We start from the raw sequence: 13,565 nt of genomic DNA on the forward strand, positions 1-13,565 counted from the left end.
TATAAATATCACAATCCTCTATACAACAAGTCATTTGAGTGTACAATGAACCTATGAGTTGGTAAAATGTATGCTTTATGAGCCCAAGATGAGGACATATGTCTAGGAGTATGTGAAGTTTCATCAGTGGGGATAGATGAACAACGATGAGTGCCTTAGGGTTGGAGGACTCTAGAGATACCTTATAATAAATGGGAGAATATATTTCCATGGATTTTATTACCAGTTTTACCACGCACTCACACAAGGCATGATGCCATTTGGGTGGTGGTAGCCAAATTGACAAAGATGGCAAGATTTTTACCCACCACAAGGAAAACAAATAACGGCTCTTAAATTGGCACAACAGTTTGTTGAGCAACTTTTCAGGTTGTTCTATGGTTTACCTTGTGACATAGTGAGTGATAGGGACTCGAAGTTTATTGGACACTTATGGCATCTAGTCTTTCGAAAATTGGAGACCAAAGTGAGTTTGATTTTCTCTGATCATCCTAAGTCTGACGGGTAGATGAAGAGGGTGAATCCTATTTTGGAGGATATGCTTTGTACATACATTTTTAAGAGGCCATTAGATTGGGAGAGGTACATCTTGATGGTTGAGTTTGCCCATAATAGTACTCACTGGTTTCAATTCGCGTTTTTGCTGATGCACGGATATACCAACCTAGATCTTCGATAGCTATGGGATTTAGGGTATTCAGAATGATGCAGTTAAGGATTTCTACAGGAGATGCTAGCTAGAGCTAGAGATTCTATCAGGAGTGCTCAAAATAAAGCACGATTTTATGCTAATTGACAACGCTCAACCGAGGGAGTTATATGAGGGAATGCTAGTGTATTTGTGAATACCTAAGAGTTCAAAGAAATTATGGATATGAAAGCTTGGGAAGTTATCCCCTAGGTACTTTAGAGAGGTAGCCTATAAGCTAGAATCATCTTAGAATGTGAAACTTCATCTAGTCGTTCATGTTAGCATACTAAAAAGGATATTGGGAGTCGAGGATAGCATTGTGACTCCTAAAAGGAGCTTGTTGAAATTGAGGACTATATTCCACGTTAATTGGAAACAATGATTGATTTAAGGGAAATGCAACTTAGACATCAGTTGATCCCTAACGATTTGACTTAGTTTTCTTCACTTAGTTGCTAGTTTACATCATAGGTTCCTCTGTTTTCTTACTTAGACAGATTATGTTTCCAAGAGTGGAAACGTCTAAGGAGGGGAGAAAATCTAGTCATGAACAACAAAAAATAGATTCCAAAGGTTAGAGGTACTCCTCTCTGCTAGATTATTCATCTATGCATAAGCATTTTCTCTAGAATCTCATTAGGTTTTCAGTTTGACCAAACCATCAATCTACGCATGGTTGACCTCACTCTTACTTAGAGTGATATTTAACCTTTGAAGATTTTCCTTCAAATATGACTCAAACTTTCTATCTCTAACCCACTATATGTGCGAGCATGCCATATAGTTTGTAGAGATGTTTGATAAAGAGCCTAGCGAGCTCATATGTTTTCACATCTTTTTAGTTGGAAGAAACTCTGTCAACCTATTTACTATTCCCTTCAAGAAGAGTTCTTTGTCCCTGAAAATGGTTCATAAAGTTGTAAACAAGTATCTGTGTGTAGACCATATGGTTATCTACGCATATGTTACATGCGTATTCACAAGTATCTGTGTGGACCTCTCCCAGCCCATGAGTAGATACATGCCTATTCACATGTCTACTCCTACAACCACTTTGGTTGCTTGGCAATACATATCTATGTCTCTACGACCAACCATGTCTCTACAGACATGTTTATGAGCTATTTATGTGGTTACATCCAAAAGCTAATAGCACCATCCAGACACACCTCCAAAAGTGTGGTCTCACTGGACACCTCTACTAGGTGAAACAATATTGTAAACCATTTCAATTATGGGAAATGATTTACTATAAAGCAATAAATAAGAAATTGTGAGAAATTCATCGCCTACCCAGTCTATATATACATATGCTACGATATGTGGATTAGGTATACCTCAAACACACCTTACATTGATAGACAAATAAAATCAATTTCTGTAGTTTGAGACTGCTTTGACATCATTAACACAACAACCAATTTGTGTTCAATACCAATATATAGTCTGGTGTATAACAAATCTTGTTGCCTCCCCAATGACAGTGGCAATGCACTACCTACCCGTAGGTGGCAATATACTACCCAACTATAACCAATGATAACAAAAAATAACGGGTCCTTATATGCACCTCATAAACATATTACAAAACACAAATGTGCATAATTTTTCTTTTTTCTAACAAAGTAAAGAGGAACAACATCCACTTTACCCTGTCTATCAAAACATCAAATCTCTCTCTCGATTTGGTTGAGTAACTTCATACATTTTTATTAGCAACTTTGTACTCATGGATACACTCTTCTATGTCAAAATATCCAAAAGAGCCAACTCTTACAAGATGGCTAAGCCACTTACTACTAAGTGCTCACCTCAATTGAAGTAAAACCTTTGGCACTATGGCACAAAGTTCGGGGCATTCTAGCACTTAATCCTTGTCGATCCAATGACATCTAATCAACAATTATGGCAATCTCTGATATGAGTCCTCTTAGGTCATGATAGTGGCCATAGACTCAACTTTCAGTGTGAATAAAAATAGCAAAGTCCTTCAAGAACTTGCCCCAAATATTTTGTGGATCCACCTCATGGCCAACTGCCATGCTTGAGCATAGCATGAAAACACTTCCACGCTTACCCAAAATACACACTTGGCAAGTTGGCCACATAAATTGACAAGGTAAGGGCTTTATCTAGAATAGCAAGCATACAAGGTATGTGACTTTCCATAAAATTTGAGCTCATTGGAAGTTAACACCCAATATCGGTTAAAATATACTATCACCTTCCTCGCTCCCACCCTCCCGATAAGTTTTATCACCACCATTTAACACAAGGTCAAGTGGACATGAACGGTCCACCCTTGACTCCGTCCCAATACATAACCCAAGAGATTCGTGTGATCACTCCGGAATAGTGCTCACTCTTCTTCTCATAGGAACCTCGGCTAATCTCTTGAGATCAACACACCTTTCTAATGAGGGAGGCGATGATTGCTGGAAAGTATACACACATACAACAATATCATGCCTAAGTATAACAAAGGATCAAGACAACTGCTGAGCACTTCATGCTAACACCAAGATCAAGATCTGCATATGGATTATCACCTAATCTACTATAGTTTGCTTCTAATCTCTCTAGATCAGCTCCAAACCTAGAGTTTTCTTTTAACCATCATGTTCAACCTTAAAACTCTAATATCCATGTCAAGAGACTCCGGATCAGCATCCTACTTGACATAGTAGACAACCACCAAAGGTCAATCAAATAACATAGATTGTGAAGACATAATCTATTTAGTGACTACGCACCACAAAATCAAAATCAAGGAAAGTCCATTTCTAGTGTTTGCCTTGGTGTCCCATCCCACACCACGAAGGTCACAAGAGTTTGTGTAGAGCAATTGATGTCCCATACCACCAAATGATCATGAAAACTATTGTGACACAAAAAAAAAGAACCTTCTTTCTTTTAGTTGGATGATTCCACATTCCCAAAATCCAAGAGTCATGCAAAATATCACCATTTGTGTAAGGCATAAATTTTAATCATGTGTTCACTGTTTAGGAGATTAAAATTTTAATCTCAAAATTCTACAATACTCACTCCGGAGTATACTTACCATAAATCATGAACTACATGTAACTCCAACCACTTAGATTTCAATCTTTACGGAGTTATAAAACGAACACAAGGAAATTCACCTTTGATATTTCCCAAGATGACATTACACGTCATATACTTTCCAAATTTCTCGAATAGATGGAATATAACCATGTTCCACCTAAATTGGAGTAGCTACATACTCCAATTAAGCACCACGAACCTTAAATAGTAAATGTCCTTATACTTGGGTTTTACATACTTCAAATGAGATGCAAGGGATCATTAGAACTGTGGGTAAATTGAGGGCTGAGGAAAGGAAAATGAAGAGAAGAAAGTGGTATGCTTTGTTAGATCATCTGTTGGTTTGCTGAAGAGGCAAACTATAGGATTGGATGCTGATGACATTGAGTTGTATTTTAAGTGTCAGGCCAATATTAAAGCTGAGGAGGATAGATGCTATAGAGAACATGACTATTGGGTTAGAAGGAATCTATTCAGTAACAACAAAAAACCTGACAATAGGCTTTTTAAACTCTCAAAGAATAAGTGTGATAATGAGATTGTGGGTAATATTTTGGATGAGGAAGGTAATCCCGTGAATGATACTAAGTCATTGGCTTTGAAATGGGAAAATTTTTTGGGTTCAACCCTGAGTCTGAAAGAGGACTGCTCCTTGAGGAGATTTCAAGTTGAAGACAGATTGCTAGGTCTTCTAAGACATATGGTGGACCCTGATAAAGCTAAGTGGATAGAAAGAGATATTGAGGTTGATGAGTGTTGGTGTGCCTTGCTAAAACTGGGTAGGGAGAAAGCTCCAGGTTGGGATGGTCTTTCAACTGAGTTCTTTATAGCCTTCTAGCCTTCGTTGAAAGAGGTGGTGGGTGACATTTGCAAGAAAGCCTTTAACTCGGGTCTATGGGACAAGGTCTTTAAAGAAGGGATTGTAAAGCTCATCCCTAAACAAATTGCTTGTAGCAGGTTTGGGCATTGGAGGCCTATTACTTTATTAACAGTGATGTACAAAATTCTAGCTAAGGTGATTGCCCTTAGAATCACTCCTGTGCTGCAAGTGGTTATTTCAAAAAAAAAACAGCATGGCTTTATCAAAGGCAGGTCCATCTATAATAATATTTTTGCTGCATTACTAGGTAGAGATGTGGCCATTAAAACCCAGCAGAAACGCATTATGATGCAATTGGACTTAGAGAAAGCTTATGATAGGATACAATGGTCATTCACATTGCTAGGGTGATGGAAAAACTGGGATTTGGAATTAAAATGCTACATGCATTTATACTCTCTCCTTGGGTGGATATTATAAAGTGCTGCTTAATGGAAGAGTTGTAGGGGGATTTGAGATCAACAGATCAGTTAGACAAGGTTGCCCATTAGCCCCCCTGCTTTTTGCTATTGCCTCTCACCCTTTAATTTTGTCATTAGAACTAGCATGCAGTGAAGGGGAGATTGCACGCTTAAAACTCAAGCATAATGAATAGCTTGTAATTCTATGTTTTGCTGATGACTCTCTATTATTCCTAAGGGCTGAGAATAACAATGTGAGATGGGCCCTAGAGTTAGTACAGGAGTATGCCAATGCGTCAGGCTCTAAATGTAACATTCTGAAATCTAGAATTATAAGCCTGACTGGAGACAATGACTTTGATCTTCAAAGGTGGGGTTGTGAGGTGGTGCAAAAGGGCCATATTGTCAGATTGCTTGGTGTTCCTTTTGGGGTTGGACTTACTAATAAATAGCTGGTAATGTGGGCCATTAATAGATTTTTAGATAAATTGAAAAAGTGGGAAGGTTTGAAAGTTCCCTTCCATAACAGGATTGATATTTGCAACTCAGTTCTAAATGCTTATATCATGTTTCTAAGTCCTGTATTAAAGTTTGGGAAGTGTCATTCGAAGAAAATCATTGGCCCTATTAGAGACCTTCTATGGAGAAATGGCAATGGTAAGAAAAGAGTCCCTGCTTGGCTGGCTTGGGATAAAGTGTCAATGCCTAAAAAGGAAGGGGGCATTAGTGTTATTCATTTGCCCACTCATTGAAGGACTTTGATGCTCCCTAGGGTTTTATCTCAAAATGCTACTTAGGCTTTAATGATTAGGGAATTGGTGGAAATGGCTGATGTTTTGGCTAAGGGCAGATCGGGGAACCTAAACTGGAAAGATAAACTGTTCTCATGTGCCCCTCTCAAAATCACATGCTTAGATTTTTGCAAACTGCTATGCAATTGCTGGAAAGATAATTTGGGCTTCATGGCTTGGGATGGTGGTGGAAGGGTAACAGGTAATTCCATGCTATCCTTGGGTCTATGGTGGACGCATAAGTTTAATCCCCCTCTAGCTTTACTGGATACAACTGTGGCAAAGATTCTTAACAACAAAGGCATTAGATATCTGGCTGACTGCTAGGACAGAGATATGGTTGGGTGGAAAGAGGTGAACGACTCGGGTCCTAGAGGTGTTGCATAGTGAATTATGTTCCACAACAACTAATACTTTAGTCTGGATCAAGGATTAGACTTGGATCAATGGTGTCAAACTAAAGGAGGGCAAAACTAGGGATATTTATGCATTAATGAGAAAGGGGGATGTCAACGTGCTGTATTGTAATAAAATATGGAATGTAAAATGGAGCTCCTCTAGTTGGAAAAAGAGATGGTACCTGATCTTTCTGGAATTGTCAGGTCCCTAGGAAATTTCAAGTTTTTTTGTGGAAAGTTTGCATGTGGGCATTATCTATTGGCTATAAACTGCAAAAAAGAAACATGGCTAGTGGCATTTGCCCTAGGTGCATGTCTTCGATAGAAAATGGCAAACATGTGTTTTGGGAATGTCCAGCTCTAAGGAGCACCTGAAGCAAAATGACTAAGTGGATAGAGAAGGGTCTGAACATGCAAACTTTTGGGAGGATTGGTTACTTGGGAGTGGGCGATTGTCAGTGGATGAACTTAGTGGGCTGGTGTTTAACATTATCAGAACTTGCATCTTATGGGAAATTTGGACTAACAAGAATGAAATTGTATTCTTGAGGGCTACATGTACATGTTTGCAAGATTCAGAGCTGATGTATAAATGTGTGTGCATGTGCTGGTCTGTATGTAATGTAAATAAAATTAGATATTTGGAATTGGATTTGTTGATTCAGAACCTGCAGAGGAATATGCTTTGAATGTTTACAGATTTAGAACAGTTAATATAAATAAATATTATTGGTCCCAAAAAAAAGATTGCTAATTGTTGTAACTTTTATTTACTACATAACCCATCCGGTCCACGATCATGGGCGGGGTATTCAACAAGGAAATGGGCGGGGTGAAAAACTCCGTTTTTTGGGGTACTCGTGTGTGAAGGTAGGGTAACACAGGCGACCTCCTGTATCTTTTGTCATCGAATTACAGGCTTGGCAGTCTGCCACGCCAACCCCCTCTCTCTTCTGCTGAACCGCTATTAAATCGCTCAAATTTAGACAACCCTGTGTAAGCTACTAAGCGCTTCGTCGATTTGATCACACCATCAAAACGTCACCCTTCTCGTTTCGATACCCCGCCACTCCTTCGATTGAAGGTAAGCTAGCAGTCTGCTTGTTAACCGTAATTTCTGTCATGCCAAGTTCAGATCATATAAATTCACCACTTAGAGATCATCATGTTGCAATGCGGAAGCAGTTTCGCAACTCTCGACAGTCAGCCGAAGAAAACCCTGAGCGCTTTATTCGCTTCATATTCTCTTCTGCACCACGGCAGAACAGTTTTCTTGTGGACGTTTTTTAACGATCGGCTGCCTGTGCTTGCAGGTGAACCGTGTGCATTCTTTTCGCCAGCAACAACATACGTGCACTGAAGATTTTTAGGGTTTTCATCTCAGTCGGCAGTGGCGCTGTCCGGCTAGGGCTCGGCCTCTAAATGGCACTTCAGGCCGGCCTTGCAACTTCGAAGATTCTACTCATTGTAGGAGCAAGTGAGTGGCTTTTCCTCCTTGACAGTACCTATTAAATCATCAAATGTGCCGCAGCATTTTCACAGTTTTTGTCAGAAATGTTTATTCTATTGTAGCAAACTTTAAGAATCTACCTGCATTGGGAGTCCTCCTGCATTCATTTGAGCTTTTTCATTCTTGAAATGCGAAACGTAGTTTCTAGTTTAGTTTCTGTAGTGTGTGTGTGTGTGTGTGTGTGTGTGTTATGCCATTTCATTCTAGAGCGGAGATTTATATATTTCTTGCCTCTTAATGGCCCAGGATCTGCTACTCTGGCATTGTAAAAATAGGTTGCCACATGGAGACTCTCAGACTCCAGTCTGAAAACAATGCCTGGCATTAACATCATACACCATAGGTCCATAGCACACTTCCATCATGACACTGTATAAAGAGTTACCAAGATGGTAGGTTAATACTGTGCAGCCAGCATAGAAAATCTAATTTTGAGCAGCAGGATCTAGAAGCTTATGCTGAGAGTGCTGAGTTAAGTTATATTTTTGCCCCCCATTCAGTCAGTATGCCTGCTAAGAGGTCTTGGCTAAGCCTTCTCCAAGCTACCTTTCTAACCACTCATGCATGCCTCTTCACAAGGAGTCAGATGTTGCCTTGTGTTGTGTTGAAATAGCAATGTGTGAGGGTACACTAGAGCAAGGGGGAGAGCATGCACATTAGAAAAGAAGAAAGACTAAGAGTCCTAACTCAAAGGTTGATTTGTATGGTTACTTGTAAAAGGTGAAGTCAATGGTAAAAAATGTAGCACATGGAAAGCACAAGGAGGCAGGTGGAGTGTGGGCATTTATTGACACAAGGGTGTGCATAGCTTGTGATTTGGGAGCTTTATGAGAGCTATAAAAAGATGTACTTGGGATCAACTCTAATGCAATGAGAATTAGACTCTTGTTTATGCTTATTTTGTGTGTTTCTTAATCTATGTTAGTTCTAATTATCCTTCTTAATCAAAGATGGCCATGTTGACTTGCAATGAGCCTCCCTAGCTTAGCAAACTTCACATGGTATCAGAGCTCCCTAGGGTTGGATCTTAGCAAGTTAATTATGGTAATGAATTAATTATGGTCTCATTACCTACCATTAGATTTAGGTTCTGTACAATAGGGAGTGTAATTTGCAATAGAAAATTAGGGTGCTTCTCATTTTGGTTGGTTGTTGTGGGTTAAAGGGCTGATATTGATAGTAATCTTGCTGCTTATAAAAGCACAAGCATCTCCGATTATCCCTTTGCTTGGTTGATTAATAAGCTCCAACATAGCAGGCAACTAAAGACAGAGAGCTGCAAGAGACTAAAGCACAAAGTAGAAGGTAATAGTGAGGCACATTCACAACAAGAGGATCAGAGAGATCATTGGGGCCGCCGTGAAGAAGAATCCTCAAAGGCCAAAGAGAAAGACGAGCATGACAGCCAGTCGCAAGAGCACCCGACAACAGCAGTAATGTAAAGAAATGGAGAAGCGGTGCAGTAGTCTTTGGAGCACAAAGAGAGAGACATAGAGCAACGAGATCTCTTTGAAAAGTTGCACTTCAAACGAAATAGTAGAAGAAAAGAACTGCTTGCTTCTCCTTGGCGGCCAATCAAGCAGCATTGAAGCTCTACAATCGCACGACAATGGTCAACATCCACAACCAAGAGAGAGAGAAGCAATCCATCAAAGCATCTCTGCAAGTTGCGACAACAGCTGGCAACATAGGTGTAGCTCACAGTGCAAGCTACACGCTCTGTGCATAGCCCACTTACACAGCAGCAAATCAAATAAACAGCACCATAGACAAGCAGGGCCACCCATTCTCTACACTAGCACCTATTGGCTCTTTGTTTGGTATATTGGAGAATCCCAAGCAATCACGAGCAGCACAATCATCTTCATCTGAGCACATAAATCAACATTGCCGTCCCAGTCAGTGCAAGAGGCAGGGACATCTCCACGCGCCAGAGTGCAGCAAGAGAGCCGAGAGAAGAAAACGAGTACTTTTTTTTTTTCCATGATTGGCCTTAGGCCCAAGATCCTAGGGAGCACCTAGTGGGGGTTTGAACCTAGGACCTTCTGGTCCCAAGACAAATACTTCATCGCTTGAGCTACCACCTCATTGGCAGAATATGACCACTTTTGTATGGATCTCATTGAAAACCCACTAAACCTTAACCTAAAGCTTGTGTGTAAAGTGACCTTTATAAGGCTTTGTTCACATGGGTTATAAGTGCAAATTCCTTTTGACAACATTTCTCATGCCTTATAAAACGGCCAATAAAACTTTAAATCCAAAGTGGTTCACTGTAAGATCCACGAGGATCTCCCTAAACACCAACAACTAGATTAGTACCAAATAGAAGGGATGCAGGCTAGCTCACCACCCAACGGTAGATTCCATTCGGAATCACCCCCCCGAGCCGGAGGCTAAGGCTCCGATTCCACGAACCATGCTAGTCAGCACTGGTATACTACCAACGCCTACTTGCCTGTGATGAGGCCTTCGGCATGACCGTCTGTAATCAAATGCTAGTACAACATAGACAAAGCCGACCATAGGGATGTACCTCTCCCAATCAGATGGTCACTTGGAGATGTATGCATAAAGCATATCCTCCAAAACTTGATGCACCCTCGTGTTTGCCCAAAAGAGCAAGCATAGTTAGCAAATACTTCCCTATTCAAGAATCATATAATTATCAGGTATCTTTGCACTCTCATCATAAGTAACCTTAGAGAATGCTCCTATTCGGGCCATGTTCAATCTAGAACACCATTGATATAAGACATTGAGATCGTGTTCCAACCAAAACACTGCCGGTAAAACCCCTCTAGTGCAAGTCAATATTTGTCAATGATGCAATGACTACAAACCATTCGCACTTTTCTAGGATTAACTGCTCCAAGGGTTATATCTGCAAGTTCTAAACTCTCAGGGAAACCTGGGCTATTGAAACCCACACTAAACATAACCTAGTTGTCGCTAGGAGTCCTACGCTTAGCATCATTGTAGGCAACTTTGACTGAATCATACGATCTCCTGGTGGCGAATGCATACAACATTCCACCAAAATATGAGATATCCTCTCTATTGTTTGATAGACCGAGGACAATCATCATAAACAGGAACTCAACCCAGTCAATCCTCACTGCCTGACATACGTAGAAACTTCAAGTTTTGCCAAACGACTGAGGCGAGGTAATCCAAATTCCAAACAATATCACAATGTTACTAGGACCGGATCGAATTAGTATAACTCCACCAGTCCGCACTCACACAGTCCTGGATAACAAATCCAATAACTGTATATTTGCTACATTAGAGGACGAAACTCATAACTCATGAACAAAGGCAAGTAAAACATTAGATTTACCATCTAGCAGTCCACCGAAAAACATCCACCTCACCGAAAACCTGTAAACATCTACCTCATTGAAAACCTGGATCACACCGGAGGTTAAAACATCTACCTCACCGAAAACCTGGAAACCACACATGAAGTAGGTCTAGCATCCCTTATTACTAGGATTATATACGTTTTACAAATCCATCACTCACTAGTCTGCGGACCCCGAATATATAAATTTCTAGCAATATTCGGCACACAAACTAACCATTCACAGAAAAATAAATCTCTCCATGAAATCCATTGAAATACTATAAGCCTAGCAGGGCGTGCTACGACGAACTCAACCACATGTCCAAGAGATAAAGATATAGAGAGAGAGGGGAGAGAGAGAAGGGAATAGGGATCTTGCACAGTACACCACACTGAGCAGGGAACAGGCCCCGCTCCCTTTCTTGAATTTATTCAGGAACAATCCACAGGCATGTTGGCCAGGATCAATACAATCAATGAATACGAAACAAACAGATATGGTGATGTAGGATATCCAAGTCAATGTCGATGTCGATGTCTAGGCACAAGATCTCTGATGTCGAGCACACCACGGGGATGACCCACAAGTATCTCTCACCGGGCTAGTACCAAATCCAATATCCAAATCCAATGAATCCAAGTCCAAGTCCAAGTCCAAGCTATATGTCTAAGTTCCATGTTCATGTCCAAGTTCCATGCCCAAGCTCTATGTCCAAGTTCTCCATGTCTATGCTTCATGTCCAAGCTCTATGTCCAAGTTCATATCCAAGTCCAAGTTCAAATCCAAGTTCAAGTAGTCCAAGTTCCCATGAGTAATCTCCACAACTCCTACAACCTTGTCGATGAAGAAAACCATGGAAAATTCTGGCAAGAAAATTGATATAAAACATGTTTTAATGGTTTTTGAGCAATAAAAACCTCCAAAAAGCAGTTTTCAAGGGTTTTTGGAGTAGTTTTAGGGTTTCTGAAATTTCTGTCTTTACAGCTCTACATGCGTCCATATAGCCATGCATATGCCCATACAAGTCTAGGGCTGACCGTACATCTGAAAAGCAAGTTGGAGAAGGTGTTGATGGCGAAGAAGAAGCTCTCCACGATCATAATGATGCCCACACACACTCCACGATCTCCTTCATGATGCTACAAGAGCGGTTCAAGTCTTTTTATACTTGGGGAAGCCTTGCTTTTGCTTTGCTTTTGCCTTTTACTTTGCTTTTGGTCTTTTTAATACTAAAATATTACTCAACTTTAGGTGCTTTGCTTTTTTGGCTTTTAAGACCCTACTTTTTGGCCTTGGAGTTGCTTTTTGAGAAAGCACCTTTTAGCTTTTTGGTCCATCTCAGTCTCCTCTTTCCAATGGTGCCCTTGGCTTGCGGTCAACCCTGTTTGACTTTTTGTTTTTTCTTGTTTTTTGACCAAGAATGGTGCTTTTTCTTAATCAAACCTTATGAACCCTGTCCCCATGTCTTCTTCCACTTGTCTGGTATACGGGCATGGGTTTCATCATGTGAAATAGAGCTAGGAGGGCCAAACAGTTACAAATACCATCAGTTGACAGTTGACAGTGATACAATCTCTGAGTATGGATCTTTGTAGAATATATGCGAGCGCCTCAAGATCTATTGGTAACCCAACCGGTTTTCCAACACCACTCAGAAAAGGCAAAACATAACAGCTTCACCTACTAGTGACAAAACAAAGAGTTCACCACCCCAATCCTAGATCCAATCATAGATGCAATCAATTTGCAACAACACTCCAATTATCTACAATTCGCAATCCATTTTTTCCTCTTCAGTGTAATTGATTTAAAAATCAACGCGTATCATGCACAAACAGCCAACATGTAAAAAAAAAAAAACGCATCAAGAAGGTGACACCTTACAAAAAAGAAAGGGAGAGCAAAACAACGAGCCAATGGAGCCTTGTTTGCCCTGTTGATAAGACAAAAGATTTGCCGCTCCCTATTTGAACAGCATGTCAACATTTTCTTCTCTTAAGCCATATAAGGCCACGCATGAATTTTCCAAAAAGCTTTTGTAGTTCAAACATAAAAAAAAAGTGGACTATTTACATAAGGGAAACCCGTTATTTTATTGGTCTTCGGGTAGAATGTACCTCAAGGGTTGACATTACCTTTTACGGGCTGAAGACACCTACCTGCATTCGTTGGACACACCTCACCAATTTTCCATAAACCCTTTTGCTGAGGTGGCTTATGGCGGAGGAGACTTATGAGTTTAGTTCTCTCAGGGACTCTCCCCCTCGGGAACCATCTCCAAGGATTACTTCAGTGCCTTCTCTTGTACCTGTTTTCTCACCTTGAACTTTTTGAGTTTAGGTCACTACACCTATCTCCTAGCCGCGCCAGTTTGACACATGGATATTTGCGGTGACTACTACGGAGTAGTACCTGCATGATTACGCTTTACTTCTGGAGTGGTACCCGTACATGGGCCTCTCTATTCCAGTTTGC

General features: G+C 40.5%; 1 protein-coding gene across 1 annotated transcript in view; it reads left to right on the forward strand.

Annotated features, from left to right (window-relative positions):
* The first annotated feature begins 7,136 nt into the window (after window positions 1-7,136).
* The window catches only part of LOC147602736 (uncharacterized), a 52,828-nt gene continuing 46,399 nt past the window's right edge, over window positions 7,137-13,565 (forward strand). Inside the window, exons 1-2 of the mRNA XM_086797579.1 lie at window positions 7,137-7,314; window positions 7,544-7,707. Of these exons, the coding sequence (XP_086653705.1) occupies window positions 7,653-7,707 (55 nt within the window). The 5' untranslated portion in view covers window positions 7,137-7,314; window positions 7,544-7,652. The remainder of the gene's footprint in view (window positions 7,315-7,543; window positions 7,708-13,565) is intronic.

This window comes from Cibotium barometz, chromosome 66 (assembly GCF_041138505.1).
Source record: "Cibotium barometz isolate CiBa-2024 chromosome 66, ASM4113850v1, whole genome shotgun sequence".
Classification (NCBI taxonomy): Eukaryota; Viridiplantae; Streptophyta; class Polypodiopsida; order Cyatheales; family Cibotiaceae; genus Cibotium; species Cibotium barometz.